This window comes from Callorhinus ursinus, unplaced genomic scaffold (genome assembly GCF_003265705.2).
Source record: "Callorhinus ursinus isolate GAN/ISIS: 27379988/994484 unplaced genomic scaffold, GSC_fseal_2.0 scaffold49, whole genome shotgun sequence".
Taxonomy (NCBI): Eukaryota; Metazoa; Chordata; class Mammalia; order Carnivora; family Otariidae; genus Callorhinus; species Callorhinus ursinus.
In genome coordinates, this window is record NW_027397111.1 from 8,230,964 (window position 1) to 8,247,465 (window position 16,502).

Sequence of the window (16,502 nt, forward strand, 5' to 3'; positions counted from 1 at the left end):
CAGATATGAAAACATAATTTTACTATAGTAGGGTTAAGTTATGAAATATTTGCACAAATACAGGAGGGAGTGCATTTAAGTCAGGTAAGTCTTTCTAGCTTGGAAGACCCCTGACCTAAGGGGAAAGTGTTATTTAGGTGTGAGCAGGGCAGAACAAGAGGAACTAACCTCTTTACTCCCCCCCCCTTTTTAAAACCTCTTTTATTTCTGTTGTATCACCTAAAATTACTTTCATTTTTTTGGTGGACATATACCTCCCCCGAACCCTTGGTTCTGGCTGTGCAGCAGGCTTAGACGCCTTTCTCCTTACCCAAGCCTGAGTCTTCATTCAGTCTCCAGCCAGGCAACCATCTTACAGTCACACTCCCCTCATGGTAGCCATATTCTATATTCTAGGACAGCGATGCCTAACATAAATACTACATTCTCTATTAGCCACATTTAAGAAGTAAAAACAAACAAATGAAATTATTTTAATATATTTTATTTAATCCAATGTATCTGAAATATTTCATCCTTAAAATAAAAATATTGAGATATTTTAGAGGTATTTTTTTGTACTAAGTCTTTGAAATCCAGTGTATATTTTACACTTTCTCAATTCTGACTAGCCACATTTCAAGTGCTCAATTACCACATGTGGCTAGTGGCTACTGTATTGGACAGTGTAACTCTAAAATTCTGCTTCCATGAGTATACTTGGTAATTCTCCATTAAACAGATAAGGCCCATCAGACAGAGGCATTACTATATATTTACTTTAAGCCTCTGTACTCCCAGTCAAGGCCCTGAGAACAATTCTGAAGAAGAAAAGGCCTACGAGGTTTTAGCCAGAGCGAGCACTCCCTTTAAATGTCAGACCTGGACAATTAACCCTAAATTGATCCCAAACTTGCTTTTAGCAGTCACAGATCCACAGTGCCTCACAGACACATTTAACTCCAAGGGTCTCCAGGTTGTTCTCTGGCCAGCAGAACATCCACAACAAAGACGTGTTATCTCACTAATGTGACAGTACCTTCACAGGGCAGCCTGGAGGGCCTTTGATGAAAGGGCATCCGTCCTACCCCTCTGGTTCTGGTTGGGACTAGGCACCACTTGCCACTTGGGATTGAAAGGGGCTAAATATATTTGGCACAATATCAGACACCCTGTGTTAGATTCTGGCATCAACAATAATCACGTGGGAGGGGCACCACACTGGCTCACTCGTAGAGCACGCGACTCTAGATCTCAGGATCCTGAGTTCCAGCCCTATGCTGGATACGGAGCCTACATAAACTAAAAAATTTTTAAAAAAGGTAAAGGAAAAAGTCACACGGGAGAAAAATATTAAAATCTAATTAAAACACTTCTGCAAACTAGGAAAAGAAAGAAACATGGGTATTCCATGGGAGAATTTGAAATCCACAGATAAGAGTTCAATCTCCTCAAAGTGAACCAAGAACCAGAGGCCCATAAAAGGTGTTTTGCCCAAGGTCATCCAGCAAATCTGTAGGGGTGATGATGAGCTCTGTACCCTTTCCACTACCCCGCTCCACACTATCTTCACTCACTGAAAAATATTTTAATTGGAGACACTGTGCCATCTCCAGGGTTTTCCTAAATTACCTGCAGAGGATGACCCGCACCAGGAAGACCGGTCAGCGCTCCCCCAACTCTGACTCAGAAGCCAGCCTCCCTGAATAGGATTGTAGCGCCGCAATTCCCCACATTCTGGAGTCCTGGGCGGAGGAGGCTACTAGGGCGGTTCTTTGGCCAACTCCACACCTTCCGGAGCCTGGCCTGGCCCGCCCCAGCCCAGCCGCGCCGCTGTGGCCCAGTTCCTGCGCCTGTAGGATGTGCCGCCCTCTCAAAGCGATCCCTGGGGCTTGGGCTCCCTCCAGCCTCAGGGGTCTGGCAACTAACGGCTCCGGCCTCGCAGGGGTCGCTGGAGGCTCCTGTCTGAGATCCCAGGTTTGCTGGGGGTCTCTCTGGGCGAGAGGACTTCCCAGGGCACTGGCGGTCCACAGCCCCCGCTGCTTCTGCGCCCAAGAAAGACAGCCTCGTGCCTCAAAGCTTTGCTGGGCCCAAGCTGCTCGACCAGAGGCGCCCCCTCCGCTTTCCCCGCCGGAGTGTCCGCCGGGCAGGCGCCGGCACAGCGCAACCTCCCGGCCCTGCGCACCGGGAACCGTTTCCGGGGCGGATGCTTTTTGTAGCTGACCCGGCGCGGCCGGTGACGCCAAGACCCAGACGGAAGTGCGGGCGGAGGAGCCCGAGCCGGAGCCGGAGCCGGAGCCGGAGCCGGATCCCGAGCCTGAGCCCCAGCCGGGAGCAGGTCTCGGGGGCTCCGGGCTGTGGGAACCGCTGGGCCTGGCAGCGATGGCGACCCTGTGGGGAGGCTTCCTTCGGCTTGGCTCCTTGCTCAGCCTGTCCTTCCTGGCGCTCTCAGTGCTGCTGCTGGTGCAGCTGTCAGACGCCGCCAAGGTGAGTCCGCCCAGCCTTCGCTCCAGACAGGAGCTCCTCCCCTGCTCCGGCCTTGCGGAAACTGAGTCGGCCAACCTGCTCCCCACCCCATTCGTCTTCCAGCCCTGCCGGCCGGACCCCTAGCTTCATAGCTCTTGCAGCACCCCCACCCAACACCCTACTACCTGACAGCACTCTCGCCGTCCAGCCCTGACAGTCTGACAGTCACTGCCCCCACTGCCACCCGTAGCCCTGACACTACTCCCCCTTTCCCTCCTGATACCCCGCCCCCGTCCCCAGCTCCACCCATCACAGTGCCCACAGCCTGGACAGCAACTCCTCCACCTCCTAGACATTTCCCTTCCCAGCCCCGACAGCACCCACCTCAGACTTTACAACCTTTCCAACTCTGAGAGCCTTTAACTTTCCACCCTTAAGCTCCTTAAGTCTACCGCCGCCCTCCACCTGCCTCACAGCCAGCCTTCTTCCTGCCCCGCCCCCATTCCCTAAACCAAAATTATGAGAAGCCTCCGGCCCACGGAAATCTTCCCGGTTAGGACCTAACTCATTTCAACTCATCCCTGAACTAGTTGCCTTGCCTCTCCTGGCAGCCTGCCTTCCCACTGGGACCTGCACAGAGTCTCACCAGCCTAATATCCTGACCTAACTCCCTCCAGGGTCTCTTGGCCCCTTTTTTTGCCGCCTTTCTTCCTGATATTTTAGTGAGGAAGGAAGGGTCCAAACTACAAGGGAGGTAAAGTTGTAGCATTCTCCCCTGCTCCACTTCTTGGTCCTTCTAGGCTCCTCATGCTACTCTTTAGTCCCCTCCATGCTCCTACCCTCCACACCTGCTCTGCCCCCGTACGCACTTGTGCTTTCTCCTTGATGAGCTAGTTCCTTATTGGGGAAAACAGAAGGAATTCACATTAATATGATGGGAAAACAGAGTGAAATTGCATCTTTTAAAAATAGCTTTAATCTAGAGTATCTAGATTATAGATAAATATAGATATTTAAAGATACTCTTTAAATACAGGGGCTGGGAAAGACAGATTAAATGCAGACAGATCAGGGGGTTTTGATTGGGAGTTCTTTTTGAAATCTTTCCTACCTCCCACCAGAAATAGGGACAACAGCGAGGTTCCTGTCTTTCAAAACATTGCTGGCATCCTCTGCATATCTCCTGTCATCACTTTAAGAGTGTATTGTAATGATGTATTTATCTGTCAGTCTCCATTACTAGGGTGTGTCCTCATTACTGGCAGGAACCATGTCTTACACTTATCTGAATCCACTTCATTGAGCACAAGTTCCAACACTGAGCAAATGCTCACTGAGTGGTTGCCGAATGAATGCATTGTCAACAGCTCTGCCAGGCATAGCACCATATATAGGAGCAGTGGGCCTTGTCCTCTGGGGACTAATGAGCCACTTGCCTTCTCAGATAAATTCCCCTTTGCTGATGAAGCTTCTCCTATTCCCCGTACTCATACATTTAGTCACCTCTTTCTCCACCCCGTGAAACTTGCTTTATCAGTAGTTATCCTCTTTGTCTACCAGGGATTAGAAGCAAAGTTTCTGGGGAAGCGTAGACCAAACTGATCTCAGCTAGACTCCAGCTACTTGCCTTGCATACTTCCTTTCTAAATATAGCTGGTGTCTCTAAAATTTTCACCCCTTCTGTAGAGCTCTGGTCTGAACCCCTTTATCCATATTAGTGCCATTCTACCAAAGGGCCGAAGGATGGTGTTTAGTAGAATTGTGACTTGATTTGTGAGTAATTTTTAGTTTGATTCTTCCCCATCCTTTTGTAATTGGATTCTTGTTTGCAGGCACAGTTATCTGTCTACTGTGTCTTTTTACTGGCAGGTAGATGGTGATAACATTAGCACAGTTGGACTGTCATGTGACCTATAAAGGTGATTGAGAAATCACAGATCACCTACAGGTATTATTTCAAAATAATTTTATGTAATATATAATGATTCATTAGCGTTACCAAAAAGAAACTGTGACCTTTAAAAACTTTTTATCTCTCAAAACGAAAAGTTTTAGAATATTTGGCAGGGGATGCTTAGCAAAATGTATATGGTGCAGTTTTTTAAAAATATTGATGCTAAACTGTTAACAAGCTATACTAAGTTTCCATTTTGGTTACAGAATTTCGAGGATGTCCGATGTAAATGTATCTGTCCTCCATATAAAGATAATTCTGGGCATATTTATAATAAGAACATATCCCAAAAAGATTGGTAAGTATTTTAGATTACTGAATTACCTGTCAGATTTCTTTTTGTGGTTGTCACTGTTAGCCCAGAATGTTCATCCAATGTATTGTTTCCTTTTTAAATACAGTTGACTCTTGAACAATGTAGGGCTTAGGTGTGCTGACCCTGGCACAGTCAAAAGTCTGCATATAACTTTTGACTCCTCCAGAACTTAACTGCTAATAGCCTACTGTTGACCAGAAGCCTTACCAATAAAACAATTGATTCACACACACTTTTATATGTTAAATGTATTATATACTGTATTCTTAGAATAAAGTAAACTAGAGAAAAGAAAATGTTATCAAGACAATCATAGGAAAGAGAAAATACATCTGCAGTACTGTACTGTATCTATTGAAAAAAATTTGCATACAAGTGGACCCATGCAGTTCAGCCCGTTGTTCAAGGGTCACCTGTATTTCTTTTTAAGTGTGTCAAATTCCACTTCTATTTGAAAAAGTGAGAGTAAGGCCCTGAGTGCGTGATATAAATGTAAACGAATATAGCCAAAATACTAAGCCCCAAGTAGGGAGGGTTTTATACAGGACAGAGCTGAGTTTGTGGCACCTACACTGCCCATAGCTACCTTCCTGTGCCCTCTTAAATTTTGTCTCTTTTGCTTTTCCCTGGAAGGTAAGCAAACCTCATTTATCTGGGTTATAATTTCCACAACTTGTAGGTTTTGATGATATATTGCCAAATACAGGAGACTATGTTTAAAAGTGTCAAAAGGCTCCGGAAGGAAATGGGAATGAGCCACGTATCTCCTAGTTTTCCCTGTTGGTGTGCCGTGGATATAGGTACATCAAGAAGTGGCTCCCTCAGTCCTTGGGGTATCAGGCAGGCCTGTGATGACTGGGATCTTGACTCACTAGTCACCAGCAGTCTTCTCTAGTTATGGATCTTACAAATGATAGCTTTTCTACATATAGCTTAAAAGATTGGGAAGCAGTTGTTTTGTAGCAGGATGATGGGCTCCTTCTCATGAATTGTGGTATTTTATGGTTTGTAAACATGGTAGAATATTGCTGGGATAGGCATATAAGAAGAATAGCTCCAAATGCTAGGAACTTTCACATGTACCTGATTTCACAGCTAAATAGCCAGCAAAACTTTGAAAGCAAAATTAAATTCATTTGGTTACAATATTTCAAGTTGACTTTGAAAAAGAAAAGGCAGCCTTTGAGCATGTTTCTTTTTTCTTTTCTTTTTTCTTTTTTGAGCATGTTTCTTTTTTCTGATGCCATTGTCTGTTCTTCCCATGGTATTCATTTAGATTCAATCTGATATTTGATAAGTGTATTCTTGAAAACTTCTTCTGAACTTCTTTTTTTTAAGATTTTATTTATTTATTTGAGAGGCAGAGAGAGAGAGATCAGAAGCAGGGAGAGGGAGAAGCAGACTCCCTGCAGAGCAGGGAGCCTGATGTGGGGCTTAATCCCAGGACCCTGGGATCATGTCCTGAGCTGAAGGCAGACGCTTAACGACTGAGCCACCCAGGTGCCCCAACTTCTTCTGAACTTCTGTGCTCCACTTTAAATTGTCTCATACTACAAAGTGATTTAGCCATATTATAGATTTTATATCATCAAGTTACCTTTATGATACAAGAAAGCTCAAATAAGTTTTTAAGTTATTCCTATACATTTTCCAAATACACTAAGCGCTTAAAATTAGTTTCATTTATTATCAGTAATAGAATGTGATGCCTATTATTTGAGTGGCAGGTGAACTCACTGTTCAAGTGTTTAGCACTAATCTTTTCACTGACTTTTTATAATTCCAGGTTCAGACAGAATCATATGCTATTCACTCTGGTTTTTGGTCAAAATAGGGAGCTTTGAAAAGAAATAGTTGAAAACAAGGCTTGTTTGCGATTTTTCTTCCCCCTCTCCCTTGCTTCCTTCCTGCATCTCAGCCTTTTACTGGAGATAGATTCTCAGCTGTTAACTGGTTTTAGAAGGATAAGCAGGTTATGATTAATTAGGATGTTATGACTTTACAAAGCCCCTAATATCTGTTTGGTCCTAGATATAGTTTTACTTTCTGGCTTCCATTTTGTTCCATTGTTAGCTTTAATTCTTTATTGACTTAACGCTGTCTGACAGTAGGAAAGTTTGAGTTCTCTGGTTTGTGTTTGAGGTGTGATGTTAGCTGATAATATCCTTATTTTGGCACTAGGGGGAGGTGTTGCCTAGTTCCCGGAGTGGTTGAGTTCTGTATCTAGGTTCTGTGTTTTTGACTAGCGGGCCAGACCAACCTTCTTCTCCCACCCCGCACAAATTTTGCGCAGCACTCAATATCTCCTTGTTATTAAACTGTATCTGTACTTAAAGAGAAACACTCAATACTCAACACTTAGCTCCCCAAGTAATTCCTAGGTATTGTTATGAAGGCTTCTGAAGCTGAATTGGGAAACAAGGAGATAAGTTTTATTTTCCTGAGGTTTAGAGAGCTACAGGGGAGCCAGCCTAGGCAGTAGGAACCCTGGGTTCTGGTCCTTTTAGCTTCTAATCTACTCTGTGACATTGTATGGGTGACCTCTCTGAAAGTATATTGGCCTGGATGACCTCTGTGATTGAATGGGATTTAGTTTCCTCTGCCCATTTTATGCCTGCATCCAGTTGGATACATTACTGGTTTTCTTATATGTTTGCAACAGATAACACAAACTTGTATGGTGTGAGTTGTGGGACCTTACCATACCACCAGTTGAGGCTTATTTTTTTGTTAGTATCGTCGTTAAAATTAAATTACCTGTTAGGGATAACTGATTGAATTTTTATCATTTATGCCATTTTGGGTTTTCTCTCCTATGCCATGGCTCAGAAGGAATGGAACACAAAAAGTAGATTTTGCCGGGCAGAGGGAAAGATGTAGCCTAGAGCATTGGGTGCCCCCAAGAAAGATGGGTGGAATGAGATAGGATGCTATCAGTTCTTCAGACAGCCAGAAGTGCCTGAGGAAGAGATGACAAAAGAAAATTGCCCAGCAGTTGACAGGACAGGAGAGTTTTGCCTACTTTTGCTGAAGGTGAACAGAGTAGTAGGCTCTTAATAGTTGGGGAGAGTCATAATTTAATTATTTCCTAGAATTGACAGATTTCTGGGACAAGATTTTTTTGATGGAATTGCTTTTTTCATAAGCCATAAATAAATGGCCTAGAAAATGGGGAAAAAATAACATCCAACAACAAAAACATTTAGACTTTTATTATTTTTTATATACTTCTGGGTAATCAGTTTTCATTTTTAAATATTTCTCTTGTCATAATCCTATTTCTTCATGTTTTCAATAGACTTTTACTCATTTAGAAAGGTAGTTGTTTCTTTTTTTTTGAAAAGTAATTGTTTCTTACTGCACCTTTGAGTGCCCAGTTTCCAGAGTTTCAGAATTTAGCAACTGTTCAGTGTGATTAGCCGTTCATACACCACTCTGTGGCAGTTAAGATTGATGTTAATTCATAAAAGAGATAATCTCACATTTGAACAATGCCCCAAGATACTTTAAATCATTTAAAGCAATTTTTTCTTGGTAAATGAACAAGTCTAACTATAACTGGATGTGCTAAGTAGTTTTTGATCCCATCTGAGACTTTTCAGGTGCATTTTTTAACTGTTAGCAGCAGTTTTGAAAATAGCCACTGCATATGTGTCTTTATGGTTCTTAGATTGTTAAATCTCACCCAATTGCTAATACTGAGAGAGCAAATGATTTCATTTCCCTTATTATTTGTTCCTTGAATTCTTAAGTTCAGTGATTATTCTGGATCTCAGGAAAGTTTTGATCAGTATAAGTAGAAAATCCAGGTAGGCTGAAGCAATATTTTATCCTTGTTTTTTCAGTGATTGCCTTCATGTTGTGGATCCCATGCCTGTGCGTGGGCCTGATGTAGAAGCATACTGTCTACGCTGTGAATGCAAATACGAGGAAAGAAGCTCTGTTACGATCAAGGTAAAAAAAAAAAAAAAAAGAAAGAAAGAAATTCATCTCTTCTGCTTCTGGAGTAGTTTTTGATGGTATCTAGACAAGAAAGAAAATTTTGGACATCTGAATTCTATTTCATTCATTCAACCGCTGTTCTTCCTCCCCTCCCCATCATCCACTAACCCCTTCCTTTCTCATCCCCAGTACCAGCCCCATAGGAACAGTGGGTCTGTTCTCTGCCTGCTTCATTGAGATGCTTTGTGGATTACTTAGGACATGTTACTTGGTGTGATATGTGAAATGGCACAAAAATGCCCTGTGTGAAATTAACATATCCTGAAATATATCCCAGCGTTTCTGTGGGCCACGTATGTCAGAAGCTAGTGAGAGCACAGCATGACTAGGCCCTTTTCTTCCTGCCCTCTCAACCCTTAGGGAAAAAAATAGAGAGAGAGACTCTCCTAGAAGTATCGCTTCTGGATTCTAAGATTTCCTTTATTTTTTTATAGGAAGTAGAATGTAGATCACTCATCACCATTTGGACCTCTAATGAGTTTAATTACTTAATTATGGTGGCTAAACAGTTCTTCTCCCCAATTTTTTTATATGAAGCTTCCCATTCATTCCCCCTCCCCCAAGAAAAGCCCTCATGGAGAATCTGGGGTGGTCAGCTGTAACAGTGTAACAGTTACAAAGATTTCTGTGAGAGAGTTCCTACTCCACCAGGGTGCTGTCCTGTAGAAAAAGCCTCACTGTACTTTTTTATTTTTCAGCTAAGTTTTTGATGTGTAATTTCAGACCCTAAAAGCCACTCATTGTAAGTGTACAAGTGAATAAATTTTAGGAAATTTAAAACAATTTTTAAAAATTTAGTGTTAAAAACATTCCCATCACCCCAAAAAGATCCCTCATGCCCATTTACAGTTAATCTCATTCCCTCCCCTAGCCTTAGATAATCACTATTCTGCTTTGTGTCTCTACAGATCTGAATATTTCATATAAATAGAATCATACAACATGTGGTCTTCTGTGACTGGTTCCTTTCGGTTAGCATAATGTCTTTGAGGTTTATCCATGTTGTAACAAGTTATCAGTATTTAATTCCTTTCTATTACTGAATATCATTTTATTATATGAATATAACATATTTTCATTATCCATTCATTGGTTGATAGACATTTGGGTTATTTCCAGATTTTTACTATTATGAATAATGCTGTCATAAATATCTAGGCACATGTCTTTGTGTGGATATATGTTTTCCTGTCAGGTAGATTCCTTAGAGAGGTAAGTTTATTTTAACTTTTTAAGAGACTGCCTGATTGTTTTCCAAAATGGTTGTCCCATTTTACATTCCCACCAATGTTGTGTGAGGGTTCAGTTTTGCCACACCCTTGCTATCATTTGGTACTAATTATAGCCATCCTAGAGGTGGTGGGAGAAGGGTGTCACACTGTACTTTTTGACAGCATACAGATTAAGATCTCAGGAAAATCACTGGCCTGAAATGTATTTTTGTATATCTAAATTAATCTAAAAGAGTATTCTGTTGAAATTCATCTGAATTAAATTTTTTGTTAGGGTTCCTTTAAATTGTCTAAGCACGTGCTGCTGAATCTAGGACACTATATTCAGGTAAAAAAAGAAAACTGGTGTGTGAGCAGTGGTGACAAATGATTTGCAGTAGGTAAAGTTGGAGTTTTAAAGACTCATAATAAGATCCCAAAGACAAAATGCTTTCTTTTCTCTTTTTCTTTCTTTCTTTGTTTTTTTTTTTTATTTTTTTTAAAGATTTTATTTATTTATTTGACAGAGAGAGACACAGTGAGAGGGGGAACACAAGCAGGGGGAGTGGGAGAGGGAGAAGCAGGCTTCCCGTGAAGCGGGGAGCCCGATGTGGGGCTCTGTCCCAGGACCCTGGGATCATGACCTGAGCTGAAGGCAGAGGCTTAACCGACTGAGCCACCCAGGCACCCCTCTTTTTCTTTAAACAAGATTTTGGTGAAGAGTTGAGTTTGTTTATGTTGGAATCTGGTTTGTATAGTAATCCTATATGCTTAGCAGAAAAATCAGTCTTCACCGTGGCTTCACTATTATTACACAAAATTCTGATTTCTTGGCTTGAATAGAGATGTAACTTACTTTCAACTTCCTTTAGGTTACCATTATAATTTATCTCTCCATTTTGGGCCTTCTACTTCTATACATGGTTTACCTTACTCTGGTTGAGCCCATACTGAAGCGACGCCTGTTTGGACACTCACAATTGATACAGAGCGATGACGATGTTGGGGTAAGTACTTGGCATGCCCCAGCTGGTGTATGGCCAGTCTCTGTCATCACCTGATATAAAGAGCAAGTGAAAAATAGTTGCAGATAGATGTTCATGTGCTGGAGCAGATCCTCAACTAGAGAAGCTAAGGACTGTTTTAATTTAGTATATGTCTCTTCATGAAGAAATTGCTCTGGATAGCCATCAATATGGTGGTCTAAATTGATGATCATTGGTGACTATGCTGTACAAGGCTTTGCCCTTTAGTATCAAGGACACAATGTTCATTACCTTTCCCTGTTTACACTGAGAAAAGCTTCTGAGATAGACTTCTCCCCAAGCTCCTGCCTGAATACCATTCCTGTCAACATGACCAAATATATAGAAGGCAAAGAGGCTTTAGTAAAGGGAAGCATGAAGACAGTGTTCTTTTCTTAAGGAAGTGCAGCTTGATAACCTGCTGATGTTTTATATTTCTTTTCTCCTCCTTCTTAAAAAATCTCTGATCTTTAGAGAAAAACAAAACCACCATTCCCACTTCTCTTCCTGACTTAAAAACACATTTCTTTTTATACATATAGTTGGTATAATCAGTGTATAAATTGTTTTGTGGTCTCCTTTTTGTATTAACATTACTTCTTTAAAAAATGTCTGGTAATTAAAAAAAAAGATGTCTGGTAATTGACATAGTCCACAAACTTGTTATTCAGTATAGCTTAGAATTATATTGTTTTGTCATTAACCTGTTCGGGCCTATTTTCAAATTTTCTACTATTTTAGTATTCTCTACATAATTATTTTTAGAAATTACTTTTTTTTTAAGATTTTATTTATTTTTTGACAGAGAGAGACACAGGGAGAGGGAACACAAGCAGAGGGAGTGGGAGAGGGAGAGGGAGAAGCAAGCTTCCCGCCGAGCAGGGAGCCCGATGCGGGGCTCGATAGCAGGACACTGGGATCATGACTTGAGCCGAAGGCAGATGCTTAACAACTGAGCCACCCAGGCGCCCCATAGAAATTACTTTTTATTTTGGATTACTTTATTGGCCTACATTCCTTAAAATAGACAAAATTCAATAGAGTTTCAAGAACCAATTCCAAAAGCTAAAGCCAGGGTGAACCCTTGCTAACTATAGTCAGAAGTCCTTTTACCCTGGAATGGCTTGTGGACCTGTTGATAAAAGATGGGAAGAGGGAATCCTGACTGGATGGCTGGAGTTATTACTACAAACAGAGCCTGCTTTTTGATCAATACATTGTTATCATATGAATATCAATTATGAATACTCAACTTATTTGGGCAAGATTTCATTTATGTTTTGTCAAGAACTTTCATAGAAACACCTGTTTGCCTCTTTTTTCCTTCCTTATTAGCTCAACCAACACATAATAACTTTTCTGTATCAGGTCCTCTGCTAGGTACTAGGAATAGAGAGATGAATAAAACAGAAACAGACATGTAAAAGAAATGACTAATTATGGTATGTTTCCACCTTTTATTTTTAATCATATAAGAAATGCCTATTCATTTTTGAAAACTATCAGGAGGGGATTATTGATAGGCTGGGAGAAAGGTCAAGACTAGAGATCTGATGTGGTCAAAAACCAGGCATATATATGGGGCTGATGAGGAAAGAGAGCTGGAAGGACAGGAGGTTGTGTACTAGAAGCATTAGAATCTCCAGTACTGTTCCTGTGTCACTTTTCATTCACATATGACAGATTTTTCTCCGCCTCAACAGCACTGACATTTTAGGTTGGATAATTCTTTTTTTTTTTTTTTTAAGATCTTATTTATTTATCAGAGAGAGAGTGAGAGAAAGCATGAGCAGGGGAGAGGGAGAGGGACAAGTGGACTCCCTGCTGGGCAGGGAGCCCGATGTGGGGCTCCATCCCAGGACCCTGGGATCAGGACCTGAGCTGCAGGCAGACGCTTAACCCACTGAGCCACCCAGGCGCCCCTAGGTTGGGTAATTCTTTGTTGCGGGGGATTTCCTGTTCATTGTAAGATATTTAGCAGTATCCCTGACCTCTACCCACTAGATGCCGGTAGCACCTCTCATCCTATTCGTGATAATCAGAAGTGTTCACAGATATTGCCAGATGTCCCTGGGGGACAAAATCACCCCCAGTTGAGAACTAACATATGAACATGTTTTGTATCAAAGGCCACAGAAACTATTTCTTTTTTTTTTTTTTAAGCTTTTATTTACTTATTTGACAGAGAGACACAGCGAGAGCAGGAACACAGGCAGGGGGAGTGGGAGAGGGAGAAGCAGGCTTCCCGCTGAGCAGGGAGCCCAATGCGGGGCTCGATCCCAGGACCCTGGGATCATGACCTGAGCCGAAGGCAGACGCTTAACGACTGAGCCACCCAGGCGCCCTCACATAAACTATTTCTTAATAGGCACATGGATAGATAGAAAGTCTAACTTAAACTATATCCTTTACGGTATTAAATATTTGGTTCCTGATTTTAGAAATAAACTATTAATGTAATGCACATAGAACATAAAAGAAATGGATGCACAAATATGTAGATGAAAACATGTAGGAAAGGCATTTGATTGGTGGGGTCATGTGCTTGATAACCATTTTGTTCACCAGTGATTGATTCTGTGCATATATTAACTGAAAACATCTCTGAGAGTCCTGGCTGACTCTTGGATATCTATTGAATTAATTCTGGGCAGAGAGAGGTTTTCTAACCTCTAGCTGTGAATTTATGGTAACTACTCTGTACAAAAAAGGTTAAATTTAAATTTCTACAATTGTTGCTTATCTTAACATGAGAATTCTTTACTATTTATCTGCTTTTAAAAATGTTTCTGTTTAATTCTCAGTTACATCCTTTCATCTTGTTTCATTTTTGTTCATTGTAGAGCATTTTAAATCAAGTGAGAGTTAGTACAAATAGTTAAGAAGCTCACTGCAAGTAGTCACAATATTTATCGTATCATATATCCATGACACATCATTACTATTATCAAAGCATTATATTAAAACATGTTTTGTGTTTATTGTAATTTTATCAGGTGTAAAAAGAACAAACATATAAAAAGGGTAAATCTCTATTTGCATTCTTCTAGCATCCATGGCCACGAGCAGCTAGTTCATTCTTGTTCTGATAGGTGGAAAATGGACAAAAGGATTAACTGGTTTGTTTAGTCCTTTAAATTTGTTCCTTAAGGAAGTTTTGCTCCCCCTACCTTGAAGGGTAGATAACAGGACTATGAAATTGAGAGCTGCTCTGCTGAGAAAGTACATCCTTCTTCCCAGGCTTGTTTATGTCAAAATAAACTAATGGTAATACTATTTTATATACAAGTTCACTGAAGCATTGTATTCCCAAAGAGTCATTTTAATCCACTTGAACAAAATCAGTGTGTTGAGATGATATGACACCAAGTCAAGGTGAGTTGAGCTAAGTCATGTGTTCATTTGTTAGATGACCTCGGATCAGTTTATTTCCTTATGGGAAACCAAGTAATCCAACAACTTTAGCCTTCCTCGTTCCTGACTTTTTTTTTTTCTTAAATCTTTGAAACATTTTGAACTTCATGGAATTGTTTTTATTACTTTCATTTGTAAGATTAAAAATAAAAAAAATGGGTCTTGCTGTTTGCCTCTCTTGTAACAAGTTGTTACCTAAATTAAGCGAAAATTTGAGGAAATTTCGGTAAAGAAGGCAGGGAAAGATTCCTTATAGAAAACTTTTTGATGTCTTTGAAATGTAGACATTGCATAAGTGCCTTACTGTAAAAAGAAGACCAGGTGTTGTAACTCCACATAGTTAAAGTTGTATATATAGTTATGTGGTTGTGTATCGCTTTCCATAGACATGCTGACTCCTGTCTTGGATGTATAATAGAACTTTTGTAAACATGCACAGCAAAACAATATTTCTTTCTTTGAGGCAAGATTTAATGTAAGAGGTACAACTTGTGACTTGGATCCTATGTTGGAACATTTAGAAGCTTTGCTAACACAAGGTTCAGGAAAAAGATCAAGGAAAGGGCAAACAAAAGCAATAAATTAGTACTGAATCCTTTTTGTCATTTAGGCAGCTGTGTTTATATCTCATTCATAGATAGATTAGCATGGTGGTTTCCTGTGTCATGACTACAAACATCAGTGGCATTGGTTTACTTTGACTAGGATAGGTTGGTTTTCTACACAGGTACCTGGGTAACCCCTCAATAGCCTCTTTCTTAAGGCAGCAACTAACATGGAGGCCCCTGAGTGCTCAGCAGTGAAAGATTCAGGTGTTTATCTAATAAAAATGCTGAAGTAATAAATCCTTACTGTCCTTGGTAATAGAGGGTGATTGTAGCACTTGGGGTTGGAGTTGTGTGTCTTCATTACAGACTGGGGGAGGGGGAAATGAAAAGGATTTTGGAAACCAGTCTGTTTGGTGTATCTGTTAAAGGTGCAGGGAAATATTAAAACCAGTCAAGATAAGATCCTGTCTCCTCTCCCAAGGGTGAATGTGGCCTCAAGCTGGCAAGTAACAATCTAATATAACAGGAGTCAGGAGAGTAAAAGACAAGTCTTTCCTCTGCCAGATTAGCTATATAGTATTGAATATAGCAAGGAAAAGCTCTACTTCCCATATCTGTAACATGTGAATATTAACATGAAAATAGATTTTCTTCCCCTACCTGTCAGGGAAGGCTGGTCTTTAACCTAAATGACCACTGTCACTGTCTTTGTCTTGGTGCTTGCTTCTTACGGGAAATGTCTTTGGAAATGATGACTCCTGGAAACATTTCACAAATACCTCCTCATCACTCAAGCTACTTGAAACACTTATTTCTGTAGTTGAGTTCATCCTACTGGCACTTGAATGCCTAGGAGCGCTTGGCCCAAGAGATGGTCTGTTTGTAAAGTCCAGCCACTCCTATCTCTCTGGCTGGATAATTGCTCTTTTGTGCGTGTGTTGTACACTGATCATGCCATCCCTGATGATCTCCATTCCTGGGCTTTCAGGATCACCAGCCTTTTGCAAATGCCCACGATGTGCTGGCCCGCTCCCGCAGCCGAGCCAATGTGCTGAATAAGGTAGAGTATGCCCAGCAACGCTGGAAGCTTCAAGTTCAAGAGCAGCGAAAATCCGTCTTTGACCGTCATGTTGTCCTCAGCTAATTGGAAATCAAATTGAAGGTGATTAGAAAGAAATGAGGCAGACAACTGAAGAAAATTGACTGAGTTTTCCTGGGTTTTATTTTAATACCCTGTTGATTTCACCAACTCTTGCTGGGAAATTCAGAATTGGAAACAGAAATGTGCTTGGTATTTTCTTTTCTTGTTAACATATTAATACAGGCATTTTTAAGAGCACACACCTCAAAGTCAGCCAATTAACCTTTTTCCTATTTGTGACTTTTACTAATAAAAATAATTCTGCCTGTAAATTATCTTGAAGTCCTTTACCTGGAACAAACACTCTCTTTTTCACCATACAGTTTTAACTTGGTTTTCAAGATAATTTTCAGATGGTCTTTCCTTTCCTTTCCTTTCCTTTCCTTTCCTTTCCTTTCCTTCCCTTTCCCTTTCCCTTTCCCTTTCCCTTTCCCTTTCCCTTTCCC

At 41.0% G+C, this 16,502-nt stretch overlaps 1 protein-coding gene across 2 annotated transcripts; it reads left to right on the forward strand.

Annotated features, from left to right (window-relative positions):
* The first annotated feature begins 2,205 nt into the window (after positions 1 to 2,205).
* Positions 2,206 to 16,444, forward strand: TMEM9B (TMEM9 domain family member B). 2 transcript variants are annotated; one of them, XM_073882937.1, is made up of 6 exons: positions 2,239 to 2,466; positions 4,315 to 4,393; positions 4,606 to 4,697; positions 8,561 to 8,669; positions 10,801 to 10,935; positions 15,904 to 16,443. In XM_073882937.1, the coding sequence occupies exons 4-6, from the start codon at positions 8,586 to 8,588 to the stop codon at positions 16,057 to 16,059; spliced, it is 375 nt and encodes a 124-aa protein (XP_073739038.1). In that variant the 5' UTR covers positions 2,239 to 2,466; positions 4,315 to 4,393; positions 4,606 to 4,697; positions 8,561 to 8,585; the 3' UTR covers positions 16,060 to 16,443. The 2 variants fall into 2 exon arrangements, with proteins under 2 accessions (XP_025704216.1, XP_073739038.1); XM_025848431.2 differs by lacking the exon at positions 4,315 to 4,393 and having other exon boundaries at positions 2,206 to 2,466; positions 15,904 to 16,444.
* The last annotated feature ends 58 nt before the right edge of the window (positions 16,445 to 16,502 follow it).

Excerpts from the sequence above, each read along its gene's own strand:
- TMEM9B (XM_025848431.2), top strand. The coding sequence starts at position 2,362 with ATGGCGACCCTGTGGGGAGGCTTCCTTCGGCTTGGCTCCTTGCTCAGC. Across the intron at positions 8,670-10,800 it reads GAAGCTCTGTTACGATCAAG|GTTACCATTATAATTTATCT; the intron begins GTAAAAAAAAAA and ends AACTTCCTTTAG. Across the intron at positions 10,936-15,903 it reads AGAGCGATGACGATGTTGGG|GATCACCAGCCTTTTGCAAA; the intron begins GTAAGTACTTGG and ends CTGGGCTTTCAG.